Source organism: Stylophora pistillata, chromosome 12 (genome assembly GCF_964205215.1).
Source record: "Stylophora pistillata chromosome 12, jaStyPist1.2, whole genome shotgun sequence".
Taxonomy (NCBI): domain Eukaryota; kingdom Metazoa; phylum Cnidaria; class Anthozoa; order Scleractinia; family Pocilloporidae; genus Stylophora; species Stylophora pistillata.
In genome coordinates, this window is record NC_142530.1 from 23,362,261 (window position 1) to 23,382,672 (window position 20,412).

Below are 20,412 nucleotides of genomic sequence, written 5' to 3' on the forward strand. Positions count from 1 at the left end.
ACATTTTCCCCATCGTATCGACTTTCCACAGAAATGTGGTGTTAAATACAAGTGGGTTTAACGAACAGCTAGAATAGGTACATTTATGAAATGTGCTTCAAATTTATTTCCATACCAAACTTCGCCACTTCGTATGCTCTGCGTACCTGGCGTTATGAATATACCTATAATCCTCTCGAGTCGAAAGGTTCAGGTCCCGGCCTTGCCCATCCTCGGAGACCCAGGGGTTGTGGGTCGATTTCAAGTTAGGGCATGAAGAGCCCCTGGGGACATTCTCTAACAAGACTAGTTCCAAACGGTCGCAGTCATTCTGCCATCTGATTGGTGCCAGAAAATATTTCTGTTTTCCTGCCCACTCAGAGTGAAGTGTGCTTTAGAGTCCTTTCGTGTGATTTAACACGGACATATACTAGTAGCTCACTTGTTCGCTATGTTTGTTTGGACCGTGCGACGGAGATTTGCTTGAGATGAAAAGTTTCAGTCTCAGCACACAATGTAAGAGAAATCGATCATGTCGGCGAAAGTCTTACCGGAAATTATGCTGAATACTTTCGCAGGTATCACTAGAGAACGTGTTTTAAAGTTTGCGAGGTTTGTATACAACACGATGGTTGCAGTCATTGGTATGTCGCTTTAAACGTTAAACGAGATTTAAGCTCAAATCTTTCTAGATTTTTTGCATAATTTGCTGTGACTGAAACTTTGCCAATTCCGGGAGGTTATTTCGTCGCACGGGCCACGCAGGTATGTCCAGCAACTGGTACTTGCGCAACTTTCTGTGCGTGCCAAAATCTAATCTCATCTTCGCTTGAAAAAAAAGAAAAGCTAAGGGTGGAAACTTTTGCTTATTAGATGTGGGGAGATTACCCTGTACTACTAAGCTGACATTTGCAATAAAGCAAACCCGCCCTTTCCATCCAATATTTCTTGGTCTTTGGTTTTGTTTTTCCTATTAAAACAGCATCGGATCGATTGCCAATGATCAAAGGTATTTAACTTGGTCTTCAACAATGGACAGAAGAGGTGAAATGACAATGACCAAGGGACAAGAAGAGAAACCTCGGCCTTCCTATCTCAAGAATTTCAACACTCTAGGCAGCAGTTGAAAGATTAAACTCTTTCCAAACCCCTTCTGTAACTGTCCAAAAACATTCTCCTTCCCACGATGTTCTCGTTAATTAGTTTTTGTTCAGATTTTAATTAGCTAATCGGAAGCACAGCTAAGCTTTTTCTTAGCACTTGCTGGAGGTCGTCCACGAACTTAACGTTCTCTGCAACCTTGGCCGTATTGTGAACGACTTTACTACTAAGATTAGATTTTGGTGCGCACAGAAAGCAGAAAGCTACGTAGGCGAAAGCGCCAGTTGCTCGACATACCTGCGTGGCCCGTGCGACGAAATAACTTCACGGGATTGGCAAAGTTTCAGTCACAGCAAATTATGCAAAAAATTTAGAAGGATTTAAGCTTAAAATTATCTCGTTTAACGTTTAAAGCAACATATCAATGACTGCAACCATCGCGTTGTATACAAACCTCGCAAACTTTAAAACACGTTCTCTAGTGATAGCTGCGAAAGTATTCAGTATAATTTCCGGTAAGATTTTCGCGGACAATCTGATCGATTTCTCTTGCATTGTGTGCTGAGACTGAAACTTTTCACCTCAAGCAAATCTCCGTCGCAAGAAACAAACAAGCATAGCGAGCAACTGAGCTACTAGTCTATATGTCCGTGTTAAAACACACGAAAGGACTCTTAAGCACACTTCACTCTGATTGGGCAGAAAAACACAAAGATTTTCTGTCACCAATCAGATGGCAGAACGACTGCGACCGTTTGGAACTAGTCTTGTAAGACAATGTCCCCAGGGGCTCTTCATGCCCTAACTTGAAATCGACTCAGTCCCTGGGTCTCCGAGGATGGGCCTTGCCAGCCTTTTTCGTCTTCCATGTTTTCATTTCTCTTCGTTTTCTTTTTTTTTTTTAATTCTCATTTCAATTCAAATTCTTCTTCGAAATATAAGTTACATATGTTCAGAGTAAACGCGCATGTGCGAACGCTTGACGATTTAGCTCTTTTGTTCTAATCAATAGCAATGTCGAAATGCAGAAGTGAGGGGTTGAAGAAAAAAACAACTAAACCCAAAAATACAAAAACTTTATCGGAAGAAAGCCGAACAAATTTGTTCATCGTTGACCGGTGCTCGAAACGAACCAGGACGAGTCACAAGAGAGATAACACGAATGTGTCACGATAGTCCGCCATTTTGAAAACCGTGAGGGGGTCGAGGGAAGGTTTACGGACTTACACCACAACATGACTTTCTTACTTCATGCTTTGATGCTTTGATGCTTTCATGCTTTGATGCTTTCATGCTTTCATGCTTTCATGCTTTCATGCTTTCATGCTTTCATGCTTTCATGCTTTCATGCTTTCACGCTTTCATGAATACTTTGGCATGTTCACCGTCAAATTCTCTCTCAATTCTGCATAATTAGTATTTGAGAATGAAATAAGACTTGATTTTCCGCACAAAACCAAACTAAACGCCAATACCGGTCAGCTATGCATTAGTTATAGCCATGCGTGGCCTCGGGCCCCGCGCGATTCTACTTTAGTCTGAAAGCCCGCTAGTTCTGTTTTCGTTTTACCAGTTCAATTAAAACCCCAGTTTTGTTACGAATCGAGTCATCGGCGAACTTATCTCTTTCCTCTGACTGGCGTGGTAGCAGCTTCCTCGAGCCTACGGCAAGAAATCGACGCCCAAATTCAAGGGAAGGCTACTCATTCCTAACGGAGTTACGTCGATATGTCGAACATTTTTCGTCGTTCAAGCTCGATTCTCTCGTATATCCGATACACAACAACAGTCATGGCTTTTCCACGAGCCCCGAAGCAGTGGAGTCTCTCGAAGAACGAGTCTATAAACACCTTCGAGAACTGGAGACAAAATCTGGTTTGTACCTTGTCACCCGACAGCAATTTCACTCCCTTTCTCGCCGATGACACAACATGGGGTAAGAAGACTAAGACCCAGCCCCTGTGTGGTCGCACCGACGATGGAGAAACAGCACCTCCCTCCAAACGCCGTACAGCCCGGCAAAAAGTCAATTTCCTGGAGCTTATGCTCGGGCAAATAGCCGGTTACTGTCCTGTAATATCTCGGAATACCTTGAGTTAGTGAAGAATTCGACCTCTATCCAGTCTGTTTGGAATATGATACACGCACATTTTGGCTTCCAAATCACAGGAGCTCACTTTCTGGATTTCGCTAACTTGCATGTAGAAGCCGATGAGCACCCAGAGGACCTCTTCCAAAGACTTATGGCCTTTGTCAACGACACCTTACTCCGTGCCAATAGCCTGTTCTACCGTGGTGAAGTGACCACCGAAGATGAGGAACTTACTCCCACCTTGGAGAATTTCATTGTCCTGATCTGGCTTAAACTGATACATCCTAAGTTACCTAAGCTTGTGAAACGAACGGAACGGAATCAAGGCCACGAGCTCTAGCCTCGATGAAACCTGAAATATCCCAGGCCCTCACCTCCTTGCTTGACAAAATGTGTACCACTGACGACGCCAAGATTATGTGCACCGCTGTTAATAACTATTATAAACCTACCGGCAGCAGAGCTCCACACAAGACGACCACAAGACCCAACCGTCCAACCAGGTCCTGCCCACTGTGCAAACATGCCGGCCGTTCTGATAACGCCTATTTCCTGCGTAGGTTCCTCCTAGAACAGGACCGCAACTACATCGCCAAAGCCAGGCAAATCGCCGACATCTTTGATGATCCTTCTAAACCTGAGACTAGACCCCGTGTAGATGAATCAATCAGTGACACCGACGACATCGGATCAAGCCCAAGCAGCCCTGTCTTCCGTATACAGACTCGTCAGTCACCATACTTAGACGTGTTCTATGCACACCACCCAGCGCGGGTAACCATCAACAGTGGCGCCACAGGAAACATGATTCGTCACACCGTCGTCCAGCGTCTTGGCCGCCAGGTGACACCCAGTTCCCAATTTGTCTACCAAGCAGATGACTCATCTCTCCTGCACGTTGTCGGTGCGAAACGCTTCCCTGTTGCCCGTGAAGACCATACTTTTACCTTCGAATGCCTTTTCGTCGAAAATCTTGATGTAGACGTCCTAGCAGGAACCCCCTTCATGGAGTCTAATGACGTTTCAGTACGTCCTGCCAAGCGCCAAGTAATCCTTGGTGATGGAACTATCCACAACTATAGTTCCCAGCAACCGGTAACGATCAACTCCACAGCACGCCGTGCCATTGTGTTCCGCTCCCCACCCACGTCTACGACTAACTGGCTTGGAGAATGGCCGAGAAGTCAGATTACCGAGCGACGGGCCTCCTAACTTCGTATATGCATTGGAGCCGCGGACTGATGCCCCTAGCGCAAGAAAGCTAACAGCTTCCCAACTGTGACCACAGCCAACCATGGCTTCCAGCTTCGTGGGAAAAATACGCATCCCCAACTTAACTCCTGAGCCACACTTCCTCAAACGGAACGAACACTTCTGCTTCTGCCAGGTTCATGTCGTCTACACTCCGGAAGCCCACCTAGCAGATAGCCCATTTAAATGGGGCCCTGTGAACACCTACCCATCCCACCCCAGGGAGGACATCCACCACACAGTAATCTCGTGCGTGGAAAATTAACGACTCCTACAACACAATCCGGCGCTCTAACCAATTGAGCTAACCGGGGGGCGGTTAGCAACAAGACTGATTGTTAGAAGTAACAGACTTCCAACCATCAGCAGTCAACAGTGACACTGACTCCTCATCCGACGAAGCCCTTCCAGCACAGCCAGTACCTTCCCCTCCTTCTCCACCCGTCATACCAAGTGCAATATTGACACCTGCTACTCAGGAAGATCCTGATTCCATCCTTCCTGCCGACCAATACGAGCCCTGCGAAGACGCTCCTTCTGATCCAGTTTTAGACTCCCCCACCACAGGCAATGCCTCTGATGCCTGTTCCTTTCCCCGCAGATCCACACGCGCGCGACGTCGTCCTGCACGATATGATGACTTTGTTATGGACCGTAATTGAGTAATGGACACTATAAACTCTATGCTTTTGACTCTGAGTTATGGACCTTAACTATGCCGCCCCTTGGTTCAAAGAACTCGATTAGTTTCTTTATAAGTTTTACATCCATTACTGTTACTTATTTGAATTTACCTTGATATTTTCCATGTACCCAAGGAACTTGTCCGCCCCTTGGTTCAAAGAACTCGATTAGTTTCTTTATAAGTTTTACATCCATTACTGTTACTTATTTGAATTTACCTTGATATTTTCCATGTACCCAAGGAACTTGTCCCCTTTTTATATAGTTTGAGGGCAGAGGAAAAGGAAGCCACGCCAGTTCCGGACGGCGGTACATTAGTTATAGGCATGCGTGGCCTCGGGTCCCGCGCGGTTCTACTTTAGCCTGTAAGCCCGCTCGTTCTGTTTTCGTTTTACTAGTTCAAGTAAAGTCTCAGGTGAGTAAAGTCACTAGGTGACCGATTCCGAGAACACCTTCGAGACGTGGAAAGGAAAGACAAGGACACATCGAAACCAGTCGCTAGACATTTTAATTTACCTAATCATTCTAAGCAACATATGGCAATCTGCGGTCTTTCCTTGCACTTAGGTGGCACGGAAAGCCGTAAAAATCTTGAACAAAAGCTCATCTTTCAAACCGGCAGTCTAAATCCCACAGGGATCAATGAACGCTTTTCATTCCACTAATTTATTCATGTTTTTCTCGTTGCCATGCACCCACCAATAACGTAGCTCCATTTTCTGCCTTTAAAAGCACACACAACCCACAATTCCTCTTTTCGCTCCGACGAAGGGCTAACGCTCGAAACGTCAGCTTTTGTAATCATTACGGTGGCCAATTTACCATTTCAACTTTGTTGATATATCCAAATTATTTCGTTACTCCCACCGACGCAGCCCCAAACAGTTTCTTTCGAAACTATCAGCCTTTATTCTCGAGTAAAGTCTCAGTTGTGTTACGAATTGAGTCATCGACTTATCTCTTTTCCCTTAACTGGCGAAAATTGAAGTACTATTATCAAGTGGTAGAATCAGTCGGAATCTAAACTACTTGCACATTAAACGACCAAATCGAAGCTGTCATTCAAAACGAATACAATTTCCAAATCGGCGTGACAAAAATCACACCATCACCGGAAATGAAAACCCAAGGCGGTTGATTGTTGGTTGACGAAGAGTGCAGAGCGAGCGATCGCTTGTCCTTATTCAGGTAAAAGCTGTATTTGTTTATATCTCCTAATTTTGAGCCATTGGACATGCGGAAGCGAAGGGTCCTTTTCAATCTTGCCACTCTGTCATATGTGCGAATGAAGATTGCTTTTCCAGTCTCTGAGAACTAGTGGTCGAAATTAACAGATTAAAATCGAGGAGAAATTAATAGATTAAAACCAATGAAAGGTTACAAAGAAGCTGAAGGTATTAATTATAAAGGTCGACGGCACAAAGGAGACGTTTGGTCCGTGGGGCGATATTGGAGCAGTCATTATAATTGGCCACTGTCCTAACTACTAGCATTCGAGGGACTTCAACATTAAAAAAAACACGTTTTCGAAAGACAGCCGATTCCAAGTAAGTGCAACGAAGCTGATATCTCTGCAAACACCAGAATAAAACTGGCATTATGATGTCAAGCGTACCATTCTGAATGCCTCATTTACGGCTCAATACGATACCTACATTTGATGTTGATCCGTGATAAACAGCTGCGCTGGTCTGAATTGTAGATCTCAGCTGATTCTTCTTCAAAGTAAATTTTTTTTCCTTCTTTAAGCTCCCAACTTTTTTCTTAGACGTTCTTTTAAACACAGAAACGGAAACTACCTCTCGTCTGTGTGAGCCAGTCGTGTAGGTATGACAACATGTACGACACATTCCGTTGTCTTATTCAACGTGGTTTCCACTGCGCATTGAATAACCTTTAATCAGCAACGTAAGCAATGAAGAGGACAGCAGATCAAACTGCAGATCACGGCGAAAAAAGACTTCTTTGTTTCGTAAACTAAAATACTCTTCATAATCGTTTGTATATGTCACACACTCCTCGAGCTGTTCTTGAGAAAAACAGTGCAGAGGGCCGATCTCTTACGGTTCATGGATTATTACAGGCTGCTGAATGTAGAAATAGGCTGCACTTGTCATTGCAAATCGATTTACACTGAGTTGACACGAGAAGAAGTAACGATCAAAGTTCAGTCGCTTTCGGTTGCTGTAGACCTGTTGGTACCGTGAACACAAGTGAGTTTCCTGTGATTGAATTATTTTGCAAAGGTAGGCTCGACGTCTTTCTTGCCAGTTGGCTTCTCAACCGTAAAGTTGGCCATTTGAGTTCAGAGCTCAAAATCCGCTTTGGAAAATTGACGAAGGGTTAATACCCGAAATGTCGGCTTTGAAATCTCTTAGTTACTGCTGCCAATTCACCATATCATTCTTGATAAAACTTAATTACCTTGCAAAATGTCACACCGAGGAAGCATCTCAGTTTCTTTAGGAGCTTACCCCCGTTATTTCGTCCAGTAGCGTCTGCATTTTATCTCCGCCATGAAAAATTTTATATAAAAATTTGATCATCATCTTGCCTAATTAAAGATTCCATAGACTTACCTGCTAAAAATTCGTCTATCCGCCAACAACTCGGTGATCGGGCCATATGTGCGTGACGGCCTCGATTCAACTTCAACTGATTGAGAACACAAATAACTACTGCATTGATTATCGGTCGCTCTGTTCTTATTTCGAAAGAAATGGTGCAGAAATTTCTTTCGATCTCATCCCCAAACGATTTAAGAGGCCTGTATGCCTTCATTCCATGAGTCCCAGGTCCATTGTGAGTAATGAGTTTCATCGACAGTGATACGTACAGATTTAGAAATGGCCGAAAGCTGTTGACTTAAAAAAAAACGCAAATCGAGATAACGGGGAGTTCTGGTTAGCTGATTGCCAATCACTAAAAAGTGCTTTCCACGCAAACTGTTATAAAGTTTTCAGTTCATTTGAGTTCGCGTTGACATTTATAAAATCTCAATTTACCCCATTTTTTAACTTTACCAAGTTAAAAAATCATCGTCCTTCTTAGTTCTACAAATTTCACGCCTGAAACTGACCAAAGAAGTCGGTGTCGGTTTTTTGAACCCGTCAAACTGGTGAAAACTCATTTGAATCACAAATAATTTTCATATTTCAAGTAATATTCTTGTTTGAGCTTGGTCTTGCACGTGGAAAGAGCTAACGAACTTCAGGAGAGTTTTACCTCGTTTCCTGCTTTTTCTTTTAGTCAAGAAACATATCTCTTAGACCCTAGTATTTTGGATGTTGATTGTTTTGTCCAGGTCGGCATGAGTTTTATCTGCTAAATCCAGTGGTTCAGATTTGATGTCGAGGATCGATGGTTTTAATTTGTCGCGACTTTACTTCAGGTACAAAAATCTCCAAAACCATAAATTTTGGATAACGAAAGAGTTCATTTTTCTTGTTATTGCTCTCGTTAAATGAAAAACTACAAAGTTAGGAAAAATTTACAGAGGAAGGAGAGCGTTATGAATTGTGCACATTCTCAGAGGTATCTCTGTGGCAGCCGCCATGACAGTTACTGTTCATTACACTTTTTTAATTTCATATCGTCTACTAAGTTTTTAAATAAATGTTCTGTTGGTTTTTTTTTTTTTTTCAATAACACTAAAGAATATTTAATTTGTTAACAGCACATTTAAACGCAGCTTCTCTCGATGAATTTTTCCATCGATGACTTTTTCTATCCTGACATTGAAATTTGTACTCTGTAAAATGTGTACCATTTAGATATGTACAAAATCACAACATGTTTTCTTTATTTTTTCATAGTAAAGTACCACGAAAAAGTGAGAAAACCTGGAAATAAAGAAATTCAAGGAAGGAACGATATACAAGAAAACTTCTTACAAGGTTAGATATGTGGCTTTTAATCACAAATTTAAGCTATCTGGGCTTCATAATTCGAATGCATTGAACGATTTACCATGGATTGAGAAAGTGTTTGCAATTCAAAGCCAACTTGGCTGATAGCACAGAAAAATATCAAATAAAAAATAAATATATTTCTAATTTCCTCTAACTCCTTGGATCTGTCTCTAACTGAGACGGCTTTCGACATTTCTTTACAGGTCTCAGGTCTCTTCGTTTAATGAATTTTAGTATAAATCCCTTTTATCAGTGTTCATCAATTTTTAGAGTTACTGAGATTACTTCAGTTTTTACTATCATGCATACTATGACAATCCATCTGCCCTACTAAGTTACCATAACAAAATTTGAGAGAATGATTGTTAGAGTTAACTCGACTAAAACCATTGTTCATATATATTTTTTTAGAATATTTAATTACTAGCAAATTGTAAAATTGTTAAAAGTCTCATCTCTTAAGGCTAAAATAAAAATACTCATGAGAATGCTCCTAAGATTATCATTTCTTCATTTTTTCTCTACTCGGGATCTCTGATAAGTTTGATATTCTGAAAGTATTTTTTAAAGAAACAAAACTTTTTTCAGTTGTAATACAGTGAACACCTTGAAGCCCCAGTAATAAGAAGGTGAGCCTTGTTTGAGCTCTTAAAGCTAAGGCCTGACTAGAGCAGCATACTCCAAAAGCTGATAGATGTGATTATCTTCAATATATGATTCCTTGGGGCTAAAAAACCAAATTGAAACAGGATACTACATAAATTTACCCTTGGTTGTTGTGTGTGTTAAATCTAAGTATAGCTGCCCTTTTTTTCTAGCCCCCATGGTTATTTGGGGAAGCTAGTACTCCTTTATATTCTTGTTAATTCATCATTATTTTCATCAGTATTTTTTATGTCGGGTACAAATAAAGTTGTTGTTGTTGTTGGTTCTCAAATTGCTTGAAGACTATGTCATCAACTAGCTGACATACAATTTTATAGTACAAATTACTGTCACTAAATTAAAGTATTGAAGCCCAAAAATCAAAGATGTTAGAGCTCTTGTTCCAGCTTAAACCACATGAAATAGTATGCTCAAAAATGTATTTGTCTCTCGCATTGCTATGAGGGGACGCAAATCGTCTGCACTGCAAGTATCCCGGAAAGTCCCATACATTTTCTTAGACTAAAAGTCTAAGAAAATGTATGGGGCTTTTTGAGCGCTCCAGGCAGCTTTCCTGTAAGGCGTCATAATCTTGTTGCCGCTGACATCGATGTGACAGATAATTGCTTTTACAGTGTTTTCTTTGCCGGCTTATATTGTCATCAAGTTTCAATAAGACGGGTCTCATTTTTCATGAGAACAATAAAGTATTTGTAAATTACGAGATCGGATGCAAGAGCACGTACTGTTTCAACTAATTCGCTCTTCTTGCTTGGGAATACATTAATAAAATGTCGGCGGACCTTGAGGCCTCCACTAAGCTGGAAATACCAAATAAACGTGAGGTAAAATCGCGAAAAAATACTCCCAAGGAGAAACGTAAACAAAGTAGAATTGGGGGAAGCGAAAGCGACAGCAGAAGAAAGCGGGTAATCTGGCTTAAGTTCTGCCTGGCTTAAGTTCTGCCTGGCATCAATGGTGGACCAAATGTGGCTGACACAAACTTGATAGATGAAAAATCATTTTCTCCAAATCTGGATACAAAACAGGTAGGCAACGAAAGCGGACTTATCATGCTTAAGGCTAATTCTAAAGAAGAAATGGAAAGTAATGTGAAGCGACCACGATTAACAACCGTTTTAGATGTAAATAATTCAAGTTCAGCAACAATGCTTCGGAGGGCGCTTGGAGACGATGCAAGACGCAGGCGGGCTCAATATTCAAGGCCGTTTTTGGCACAGACAACTTTTAAACGTATTGGTAGTCAGAAAAATATCCATTTGAAGAGTCATCATGAGACTCAGGTAAACAGAAGTTCAAATATTCAAAAAGGCAGGTTGCTATGGAGTGACGTCATAAACCGGCTTAGGGCCTGATTACATGAGCCGAGCTGGCCCGGTTAGCCGGGCTGATTTCTTTTGTTTTCACGCTTTGGCGAACACCAAAACAAAAGAAATCAGCCCGGCTAACAGGGCCAGCCCGGCTCAAGTAATCAGGCCCTAAGTGTATTTGCTGCCTTATGTTTTGTTGTGAATGTTGGTTTTGTGGTGTATCAGAACTCATTTCTGCTTGGCAGGAAAATGACATATAATACCGTTAAATTTCATTAAAGATCCAGCAAAGTGCCTGAGTTTGATTTTGCAGCTTATAGTGGTTGATGGAAGATGCATTTAAAGTTAAATTTCCCGTAGGTACTTAAAGTTGGAATCACCTGAAACCATCTGAAAGCACCCATGAAACCATCTGAAATTACCTGAAAATATCTCGAAACAATTTAAAACAACATGAAAGCACCTAAAAAATTACGGGTGACATCAGAAAATAAGTGTTAACAATCGAGTTTATCCACAGGGAGCCCGGCTTACGGATATCGTATATAATGCCCTACAGTACAGAATAGGCACCACAAACAGGTCTTCAAGGAAACATTCCATTGTTCTTGTTGAAAACACACTCAATTAGCTCTACCAATGGCTGGGAGTTGCACGGGAATATGCGAATTCATTTCTTGACAAAGCAATTGCGTGACAATAACAAAATGCGATCGCGAATGCAAAGAAGAAACTGTTTTAAATCGAAAGAAATACGTGAAGTTTTTTCAACGGGATCAAGCAAATTATATAAGAAAAAGCCCAGGAGGGCCTGAAGATTTTCAAACTTCCTAAGGACATTTTGAACATTGTGTTTCTTTTAATTAGAGACGAATTTATAGCGTGACCTAGAATTTCACTGACTTTGTCATTGCAAAAGTGAAATATATGTGGATTTTTTGCAAGGTATTTTACTGCAAATGACAGAATATAGCTGATGAATGGTGGTTTTAACTTTTACTGCCTAAGTAAATTTCAGGTGGTTTCAACATTTAGTACCTACATTAAATTTCCAGGCCGTCTGCCAATCTGACTCTTCATATTTTTGCAATGTTTTTATGTTACATGTCTAGCCATGTTATGCTACTCAAGCAAAAAGTGGTGATGCTAACAAATAATCAATGAACTTTGCAAGCGAGGCCGGATTGGACACAGAGTGCTGTGTATTCTGCAAAGTTATTAAGGTAGGTTATACCTGCAATTGCTAAATTACATGCATCATAGCAGAATTCTACAGTAACACAAAACATTTTCAGGTTACCGGTATTGTGATGAAATTTATTTGTAATCAATTAGTGACAGCTTTCTTGACTTTATGGAAAGGCAGAAATCTGTCCACAAACATGAACCTGTTTTATCTGTGAACAGTGATTATATATCTACAAATAGTAGTGAATATTATGACTTTAGCCAAGTTAATTCATTATTAAGTCGTACGTGCACTTTATTGATAGGAATGTGCCTGTCCTGATGTTCCTCGTGGGGAAGCCTGTGCTGAGTGTTTCCCAAAGAGCAAAGCATATATTGGGGGGTAGGTACAACTCTGCATTTCCGTATTGACATGCATAAAAACGTCCAGCTTGCAGTATATTCACTTTCTATTTGGAACCCATGTCTTTAAATCTCACTTGGGATACTCAGTTTGACAGACAGTTACCAGCAGAAATACGGTAGGCTTGGATTATAAAGGTGGAAACTAAATTCACTGTATTTTTTTCCTGTCTGTTTCAGATGGACAGGGTTGAGATGACTTGCTCTTTCCCCTTGAAGAAGAACCATGTGATGTCAATTTATGTGCTCTGCATGCAATGTATAACATTTGAATTTTTAAATTGTGTACCCATTGTAGTATGGCACAGTCAACATTGTTTTCGTTTAAAGAAATCTATTTTCTTGAAGTTTAATCCTGTAATAATAATCTTTTGTTTAGTGTTGCCTGATCACTTCTGAGATATAAATTTATTTGTCATATTTCTTTGATTAATATAGCATTCAGCGTAATGTCAGAGGGCTTCTGGGATATATAGCAAACTTAGTTTTTCATTCACGGTTAATAGAGGGATATGTTGTCTTTCCTTTCTGGTTCACCCAGGTTGAATTCCTGGCATTCAATGTAATGCCTGAGTGCTTCAGGGATATATAACATACTTAGCTTTTCATTCATGGTTAATATAGCGATGTGTTGTCTATCCTTTCTGGTTCACCCAGGCTGAAGTCCTGGCATTCAGAGTAATGCCAGAGCTCTTCTGGGATATATAACATACTTAGCTTTTCTCTCATGGTCAGTATAGGGAAGTGTTGTATATACTTTCTGGTTCACCCAGGCTGAAGTCCTGGCATTCAGTGTAATGCCTGAGCACTTCTGGGATACATAACATACTTAGTTTTTCATTCATGGTCAATCTTGGGAAGTGTTGTCTATATCCTTTCTGGTTCACTCAGGCTGAAGTCCTGGCATTCATTGTAATGCCTGAGCACTTCTGGGATATATAACATACTTAGATTTTCACTCATGATTAATATAGGAAAGGGTTGTCTATCCTTTCTGGTTCACCCAGGCTGAAGTCCTGGCATTCAGAGTAATGCCTGAACACTTCTAGGAAACATGACATACTTAGTTTTTCATTCGCGAATATTATAGGGAAGTGTTGTCTATCCTTTGTGGTTCACCCAGGCTGAAGTCCTGACGTTTCAGTGTAATGCCTGAGCGCTTCTGGGATATATAACATACTTAGTTTTTCATTCATTGTCAATCTTGGGAAGTGTTGTCTATCCTTTCTGGTTCACACAGGCTGAAGTCCTGGTATTTAGTGTAATTAATGCCTGAGTGCTTCAGGGATATATAACATACTTAGCTTTTCAGTCATGGTTAATATAGGGAAGTGTTGTCTGTCTTTTCTGGTTCACCCAGGCTGAAGTCCTGATATAAAGAGTAATGCCTTAGTGCTTCTGGAATACATAACATACTTAGTTTCTTTGACAATCACGGGTTAATCTAGGGAATTGTTGCCTATCCTTACTGGTTCACCCAGGCAGAAGTCCTGGCATTCATTGTAATGCCTTAGCGCTACTGGGATATATAACATACTTAGGTTTTCATTCATGGTTAATATAGGGAAGTGTTTTCTATCCTTTCTGGTTCATCCAGGCTGAAGTCCTGGCATTCAGAGTAATACCTAAGTGCTTCTGGGATACATAGCGTGAAGAAATTCTTGTGACTCAAACTGTTCTGCTCTTTGAGCTCTTCACCTACCTACAGCAGAGCGACAATAATAAATGGTCAATTGAGACACAAATTTGAAAAACAGTTTCATTTAGGGCTAGAAGGCGCCCTGCAAACCGCGACGGGAAGAGAACTTCAAAACACAAAATGCTGCGAAAAAAAAAATCAATGAATAAATCAAGGCAAAACAAAAGCTGGTACATTTCTTTGCGAAGCTAGATCATGAAATTTCCGATGCGACGTCTTTGTAGGACGTAAACACACGACGACGACTGATTTCCTGACAAACTGGGCAATACGAGATAACATGAATTATGCAACAACACGAAATAACGCACACAGCCTCAAGTAATCTATATACTGTATTTCCTTGAATAGGCGCCCACCCCTCGGCCATCCAAACTTCAAATGCGCTGGAATTTTTCTTGTTGATGAAGGGGCGTCTCTGGGTGTGCCACCTTAAAGTACAGCCTAATGACTATGACCATATAAAGAGTTTAAAAATACAGAATTGCTGAGTTATACTGCACTTTTGGGTGTGCCACCTGAAAGTACAGCCTATTGACTATGATCAGAGAAAGAGTGTAAAAGTACAAAAAATGCTGGGTTACACTGCACTTTTGGGTGTGCCACCTTAAAGTACAGACTACTGACTACGATCATATAAAGAATTTAAAAATACAGAACTGCTGGGTTATACTACACTTTTGGGTGTGCCACCTTAAAGTACAGACTACTGACTACAATCATATAAAGAATTTAAAAATACAGAAATGCTGGGTTATACTGCACTTTTGGGTGTGCCACCTTAAAGTACAGCCTATTGACTACAACCATAGAAAGAGTCTAAAAGTACAAAAAATACTGGGTTACACTGCACTTTTGGGTGTGCCACCTTAACGTACAGACTACTGACTACAATCATATAAAGAGTTTAAAAATAGAGAAATACTGGGCTATACAGCACTTTTGGGTGTGCCACCTTAAAGTACAGCCTTTTGACTACAATCCTAGAAAGAGTGTAAAAATACAAAAATGCTGGGTTATACTGCACTTTTGGGTGTGCCACCTTAAAAGTACAGCCTATTGAATATGATCATAGAAAGAGTGTAAAAATACAATAATGCTGGGTTACACCGCACTTTTGGGTGTGCCACCTGAAAGTACAGACTACTGACTACGATCATACAAAGAGTTTAAAAATACAGAATTGCTGAGTTATACTGCACTCTTGGGTGTGCCACCTTAAAGTACAGCCTATTGACTACGATAATAGAAAGAGTGTAAAAATACAAAAATGCTGGGTTATACTGCACTGTTGGGTGTGCCACCTGAAAGTACAGCCTATTGACTATGATCAGAAAAAGAGTAAAAAAGTACAAAAAATGCTGGGTTAAACTGCACTTTTGGGTGTGCCACCTTTAAGTACAGACTACTGACTATGATCATATAAAGAATTTAAAAATACAGAATTGCTGGGTTATACTGCACTTTTGGGTGTGCCACCTTAAAGTACAGACTAGACTACCATCATATAAAGAATTTAAAAATACAGAAATGCTGGGTTATACTGCACTTTTGGGTGTGCCACCTTAAAGTACAGCCTATTTACTACAATCATAGAAAGAGTGTAAAAGTACAAAAAATGCTGGATTACACTGCACTTTTGGGTGTGCTTCCTTAAGGTACAGACTACTGACTACAACCATATAAAGAGTTTAAAAATAGAGAAATGCTGGGTTATACAGCACTTTTGGGTGTGCCACCTTAAAGTACAGCCTTTTGACTACGATCCTGGAAAGAGTGTAAAAATACAAAAATGCTGGGTTATACTGCACTTTTGGGTGTGCCACCTTAAAGTACAGCCTATTGAATATGATCATAGAAAGAGTGTAAAAATACAATAACGCTGGGTTACACTGCACTTTTGGGTGTGCCACCTTAAAGTACAGACTACTGACTACAAGCATAGAAAGAGTGTAAAAATACAAAAATACTGGGTTATACTGTACCTTGGGTGTGCCACCTTAAAGTACAGTCTACTAAATAAGATCATAGAAAGAGTGTAAAAATACAAAAATGCTGGGTTATACTGCACTTTAGGGTGTGCCACCTAAAGTACAGACTTCTACATACGATTAATAGGAAAGGTAATAAATACTAAATACTAAATAAGAAAGGTACCTAGTGCATACTGTGAAATTGAAAAGGAAGCAAGTACTTACAAATGGTGCCCATTTCAAAAGCGCTCTCCGATGAAACATCTGGGCGCTGCACAATATAAACCACACCTCATAACTTTAAGAAAAATAAACAAGAACTGTTGAACCACAAGTGAAGGTACTTGCCAGTGCCACCTCTGGTATCAAAGACTTGCATCAACATGGGACTGACAAAATGTAACACAGTTAAGAATAAAATTCTTAGCTGTGTTTACATCTGTGTAGGAGAGCTTCAATTTGTCCAGCAGAAGGGAGAATCCCACAACCTCTTCCAGGTTTTGAAGAGTTTCAAATTCTGTTGGACCTGAAATGTGTTTTATCACAATGGGAAAAATAATAGATATACCCACAAAGTGAATCAATTGACCACTCACGCACCCGACATAGAGCTAACATGAATATTCTGCTTTGAAATAGCAGACTCCTGACCACTCTTCTTCTTAACAGAAATTCTTTCACCATAAAAAGACTCTGGGCCAAAGCTCTTCAGGGCTTGATTGGCTTCTGGAAGTGAACCAATCTTGTAGGCAATCAGACCAATGGATGCAAGCAACTGCTCTGTATTGTGCATCTCCATACGTACCGCACACAACTGAATGCTAGTAAGCTCTTCATCAAGGAGAAAAAGGAGATCATCCCGGATTCCAGTTGATCTGCAAATTATGGATAACAATGGTGCATTTACAATAATTATATTGTAAATGGGTACCCCAAGAGGAGCAGGGATGGCATAGTGGTGAGAGCAATCGCCTCCCACCACTGTGGTCCGGGTTCAATTCCCGAACCTGGCGTCACGTGTGGGTTGAGTTTGTTGGTTCTCATCCTTGCTCTGCGGGTTTTTCTCTGGGTCCTCCGGTTTTCCTCCCTCCCTCTAGGCAGGTTTCATCTAGGGCCACTTCATGACAATTGCAACTCTAATGGGAAATGAAATTATCTCAAAATAAATTAATATTATCTTACAAAATTTTGTGGTTGCATTATTAGAGAAGACTGTAGCTTGTGTATTGTAACTGATGAACTACAACTAAAAAATGCTCATTGATCCACATGTACACCAACACAAATACTAACCCTGCATTGCATATAAAGCAGAATTCTACATCTACCCCTCGACCACTAAGTTGAAAATCAAGATCCCCTTTCTTTACCAAAAGAAGGATCAGTGTTTTGTAGTCCAATGAAACTAAGATATGACAAAAAAACAACAGCAATAAAGAATTATGATATGACATACCCCTGGTACATGTAGAAAATTAACTTATTGTTTAAAATAATGGTCACTGATAATGAAAAAAAAAACCCTCAATTAAGTTTCTAAAAATAAAGTCAGCATCCTCCCTTTTAAAAAGATTAAGGTTAATGTTCTTGCAAATAACCTTTATGTAACAAAATGATAGAAACATCTTACCATCAAATTCTACATTGAACTTCATGCCATCAACAAAAATTCCTTGGTTCTTGATGATTCTCTTTTGTTCATTTAGATCCTTTAAAAGTACATTCAGGCTTTCCCTATCAAAATAACATTAGGCATGAACACAACCGATGAAACTTGTTGTTTATTCAGAGCTTATGTTGGGGTAATGTTCTTATAATGCAAAAGGATTTGCAGTTTTTTTCCTCTTTCTGTTTAATTCATAATGTGTGGGTATTTTGGGTGGGTGTGTGTGTGTGTGTGTGTGTGTGTGTGTGTGTGTGTGTGTGTGTGTATTTGTGTGTATTACATTTGTCAGATCTTAGAGCCAGTACTGGAAATTCAGTCAACAATACAACTATGAAAACTGTAACATATGTTCTATAAAACTATAAGCTTTCAGTAACGAAAGCTTTATGAGAAAGTGTCTCTACTGTGCAAATTAAAAACTTTGTAACCACGTCAAGCAAAGGAGAAAAAGTATTTTAGTAACATAATATAATAGAAATTAATGATGAACCTGTTTTCTTTACAATTGGCAATGGCCAGTGGGTAAACAGACTTTGCACCCTGTATGTTGTAAACAGGGTTAAGATGGGGAACCAGACCTACCAACACCTGATTTCTACCTGATCATAAAAAAATGATAATAGAAATGGTTATTATTTCATTTTCATTCATGGGAACAAAAATTATGCACAACCACACACTTAATCCGAGATAAGGTATTGTTTTATAATTTATGGCAGCAGACTTAAACCTGACAGTCAGTATTTACCACAAAAGGGTCTTCCATCTATCTTCATCAGAAGTTTGAGAGTTAGTGAGCACACATTATGCAGCCTTTGCTCACGGACAATCAACTCCAAAACAGGAAACAAATCCACCTGATAACCTTGTAAAGGAGAAGGCACCTTTTTCACATCCATGTATTCTTTACAAACTCCAAAGATCACTTTTTTGGCCGCCTTCATTTGGTTAAGGTTCAACAATATTGGTGTGTCAGAGGATTTCTAAAACGGAAGCCAAAGAAAGAAACCAAAAGAAAAATTAAAACAACAAAATTAACATGAAAAATACATCTGATATAACTGAGGTTTAAAAAAATTAACTATTATCATAGTAATAGTAAATAATAATGAGACTTGCACTTCTTCTACCACTTTCAAGCATTAAATTTGTTACTGTGGAACTGCTTCCAAGTTGGGATAAATTAAATCTGAGTGCAGACATATCCTTTCCAAAAGAAGCCTCTTAAGATTGATAACTAATGACAGACCTTACTTACCCCTGTCCTTCCAAGTTTGGTGATATCGATTACAGCTTGCCAAGTATTACCAGATACCCTTGCCTTGGTCTTGAAATATAATAGCACCCAATCTGGAACTCGGAGGCTTTCCACGTATAAGGAAAATGTTTCATCACCAACAAGCTCTTCCACCGTCCGTTTAACTCCTTTCTTTAGGGCCACGTCCTCCACAATCTCATTTAAAATAGCCTTGGCCTCAGGATCGCCAAAAGCACACATGCTGGAAAGCACCGTTGATAAATTTTCTCGGCTCCTTTCACAAATGCCTTGTGCATCTTAGAGAACGCGGCTCCCCCTTTTCTTAATAAGGAAAGTCTTTTCTGGGGTCTCCAAATCACTCCTTTCAGAAATCTCCTTTAGATTAGGAGAGCTAAGACTGCCACTGTTTGGAGGAGTCAAATAAAACGAGACAGGCATTTCTTTCGTACAAGGAGGAGTGTTGAATTGAGGGGTCATTGTAAGGCGCCGAGCTGCACGTGGTCGCTCGCAATTCAAGTCGTTGCCGTCTCCCTTGAGGGAACTCAAATCCAAGCCATTCAAAAATTCTTTAACTTTATATCCCGCAAAAGAGTTTTCACATCTTCGATAGCTTCAGTAGTTCAGATATGATATCTTAAAGGCAAACGATGTTATCTTTCCTGTTTTAAAATTAATTTTCAGGATTGTACACCTTTCATTAAAAAAAAACCACCTGAGGAAGAAATAATTTTTTTGATTGAATAGTAAATGACACGAGCTGCACTTCTTCTTATGAGCGACGTCAGTGGTAATGTTACTGGCGCTACTCTTGTACAGTTTTCTAAGATCTGTGGTAAAACTTTAATTAAAGTGTGATGATAATAATAATAATAATAATTATTATTATAATAATAATAATTATAATAACCATCATCATCATCATCATCATAATCATCATAACCATAATGATAGTCAAACCTGTGTTAAGCAGCCACCTATGGAGAAGGGCAGCGTGATCGCTAAGTTGACACTTTAATTCCACAGTATGAAGGCATTATACTTTGACAACTGGCCACTTAATAGAGGGTGACCGCTTAATACGGTGCCGCTTAATATGGGTTTGACTATCATAACATTGATATTGGTAAAAAATATACGCTTTGTTATGAAATTCTTGGCAGTCGGTTAACCGGTTAGTAGTCGGTTAACCGCCAAAGAGATCCTAACGGGCTCTGTGTTTCAGTAAGGTGGCG

General features: G+C 40.0%; 2 protein-coding genes and 3 long non-coding RNA genes across 11 annotated transcripts in view; 2 read left to right on the top strand and 3 right to left on the bottom strand.

The window, feature by feature from the left end:
• LOC111346044 (THO complex subunit 1) overlaps window positions 1-20,412 on the bottom strand; it is a 103,314-nt gene that overhangs the window by 5,738 nt on the left and 77,164 nt on the right. The window contains exon 1 of one of the 2 annotated variants that reach the window (XM_022953329.2): window positions 6,763-7,124. The exons of the other annotated variant lie outside the window; for it this stretch is intronic. The gene's annotated coding sequence lies outside the window, so the exon portion shown is untranslated. Of the gene's footprint in view, window positions 1-6,762; window positions 7,125-20,412 lie in introns of those variants that run through there. 2 annotated transcript variants of the gene reach the window in all.
• On the top strand, window positions 7,144-9,945 carry LOC148719334 (uncharacterized). Its single transcript, XR_015993791.1, has 2 exons — window positions 7,144-7,353; window positions 8,923-9,945. It is a non-coding gene; the product is annotated as an uncharacterized LOC148719334 (long non-coding RNA).
• LOC148719335 (uncharacterized) lies at window positions 10,383-12,564 on the top strand. Its single transcript, XR_015993789.1, has 3 exons — window positions 10,383-10,712; window positions 12,107-12,217; window positions 12,488-12,564. It is a non-coding gene; the product is annotated as an uncharacterized LOC148719335 (long non-coding RNA).
• On the bottom strand, window positions 12,453-17,338 carry LOC148719336 (uncharacterized). Of its 6 annotated transcripts, none has more exons than XR_015993779.1 (4): window positions 16,857-17,338; window positions 16,482-16,554; window positions 14,618-14,734; window positions 12,453-14,406 (listed from the first exon to the last, which is right to left on the bottom strand). It is a non-coding gene; the product is annotated as an uncharacterized LOC148719336 (long non-coding RNA). The 6 variants fall into 6 exon arrangements; XR_015993780.1 differs by lacking the exon at window positions 16,857-17,338 and adding an exon at window positions 16,634-16,848; XR_015993778.1 differs by having other exon boundaries at window positions 14,618-16,554.
• On the bottom strand, window positions 17,401-19,776 carry LOC148719337 (uncharacterized). The gene is made up of 5 exons (XM_088740445.1): window positions 19,181-19,776; window positions 18,671-18,905; window positions 18,413-18,521; window positions 17,887-17,990; window positions 17,401-17,661 (listed from the first exon to the last, which is right to left on the bottom strand). Exons 1-5 carry the CDS (start codon window positions 19,418-19,420, stop codon window positions 17,459-17,461), a joined length of 891 nt encoding a protein of 296 aa, XP_088596571.1. The 5' UTR covers window positions 19,421-19,776; the 3' UTR covers window positions 17,401-17,458.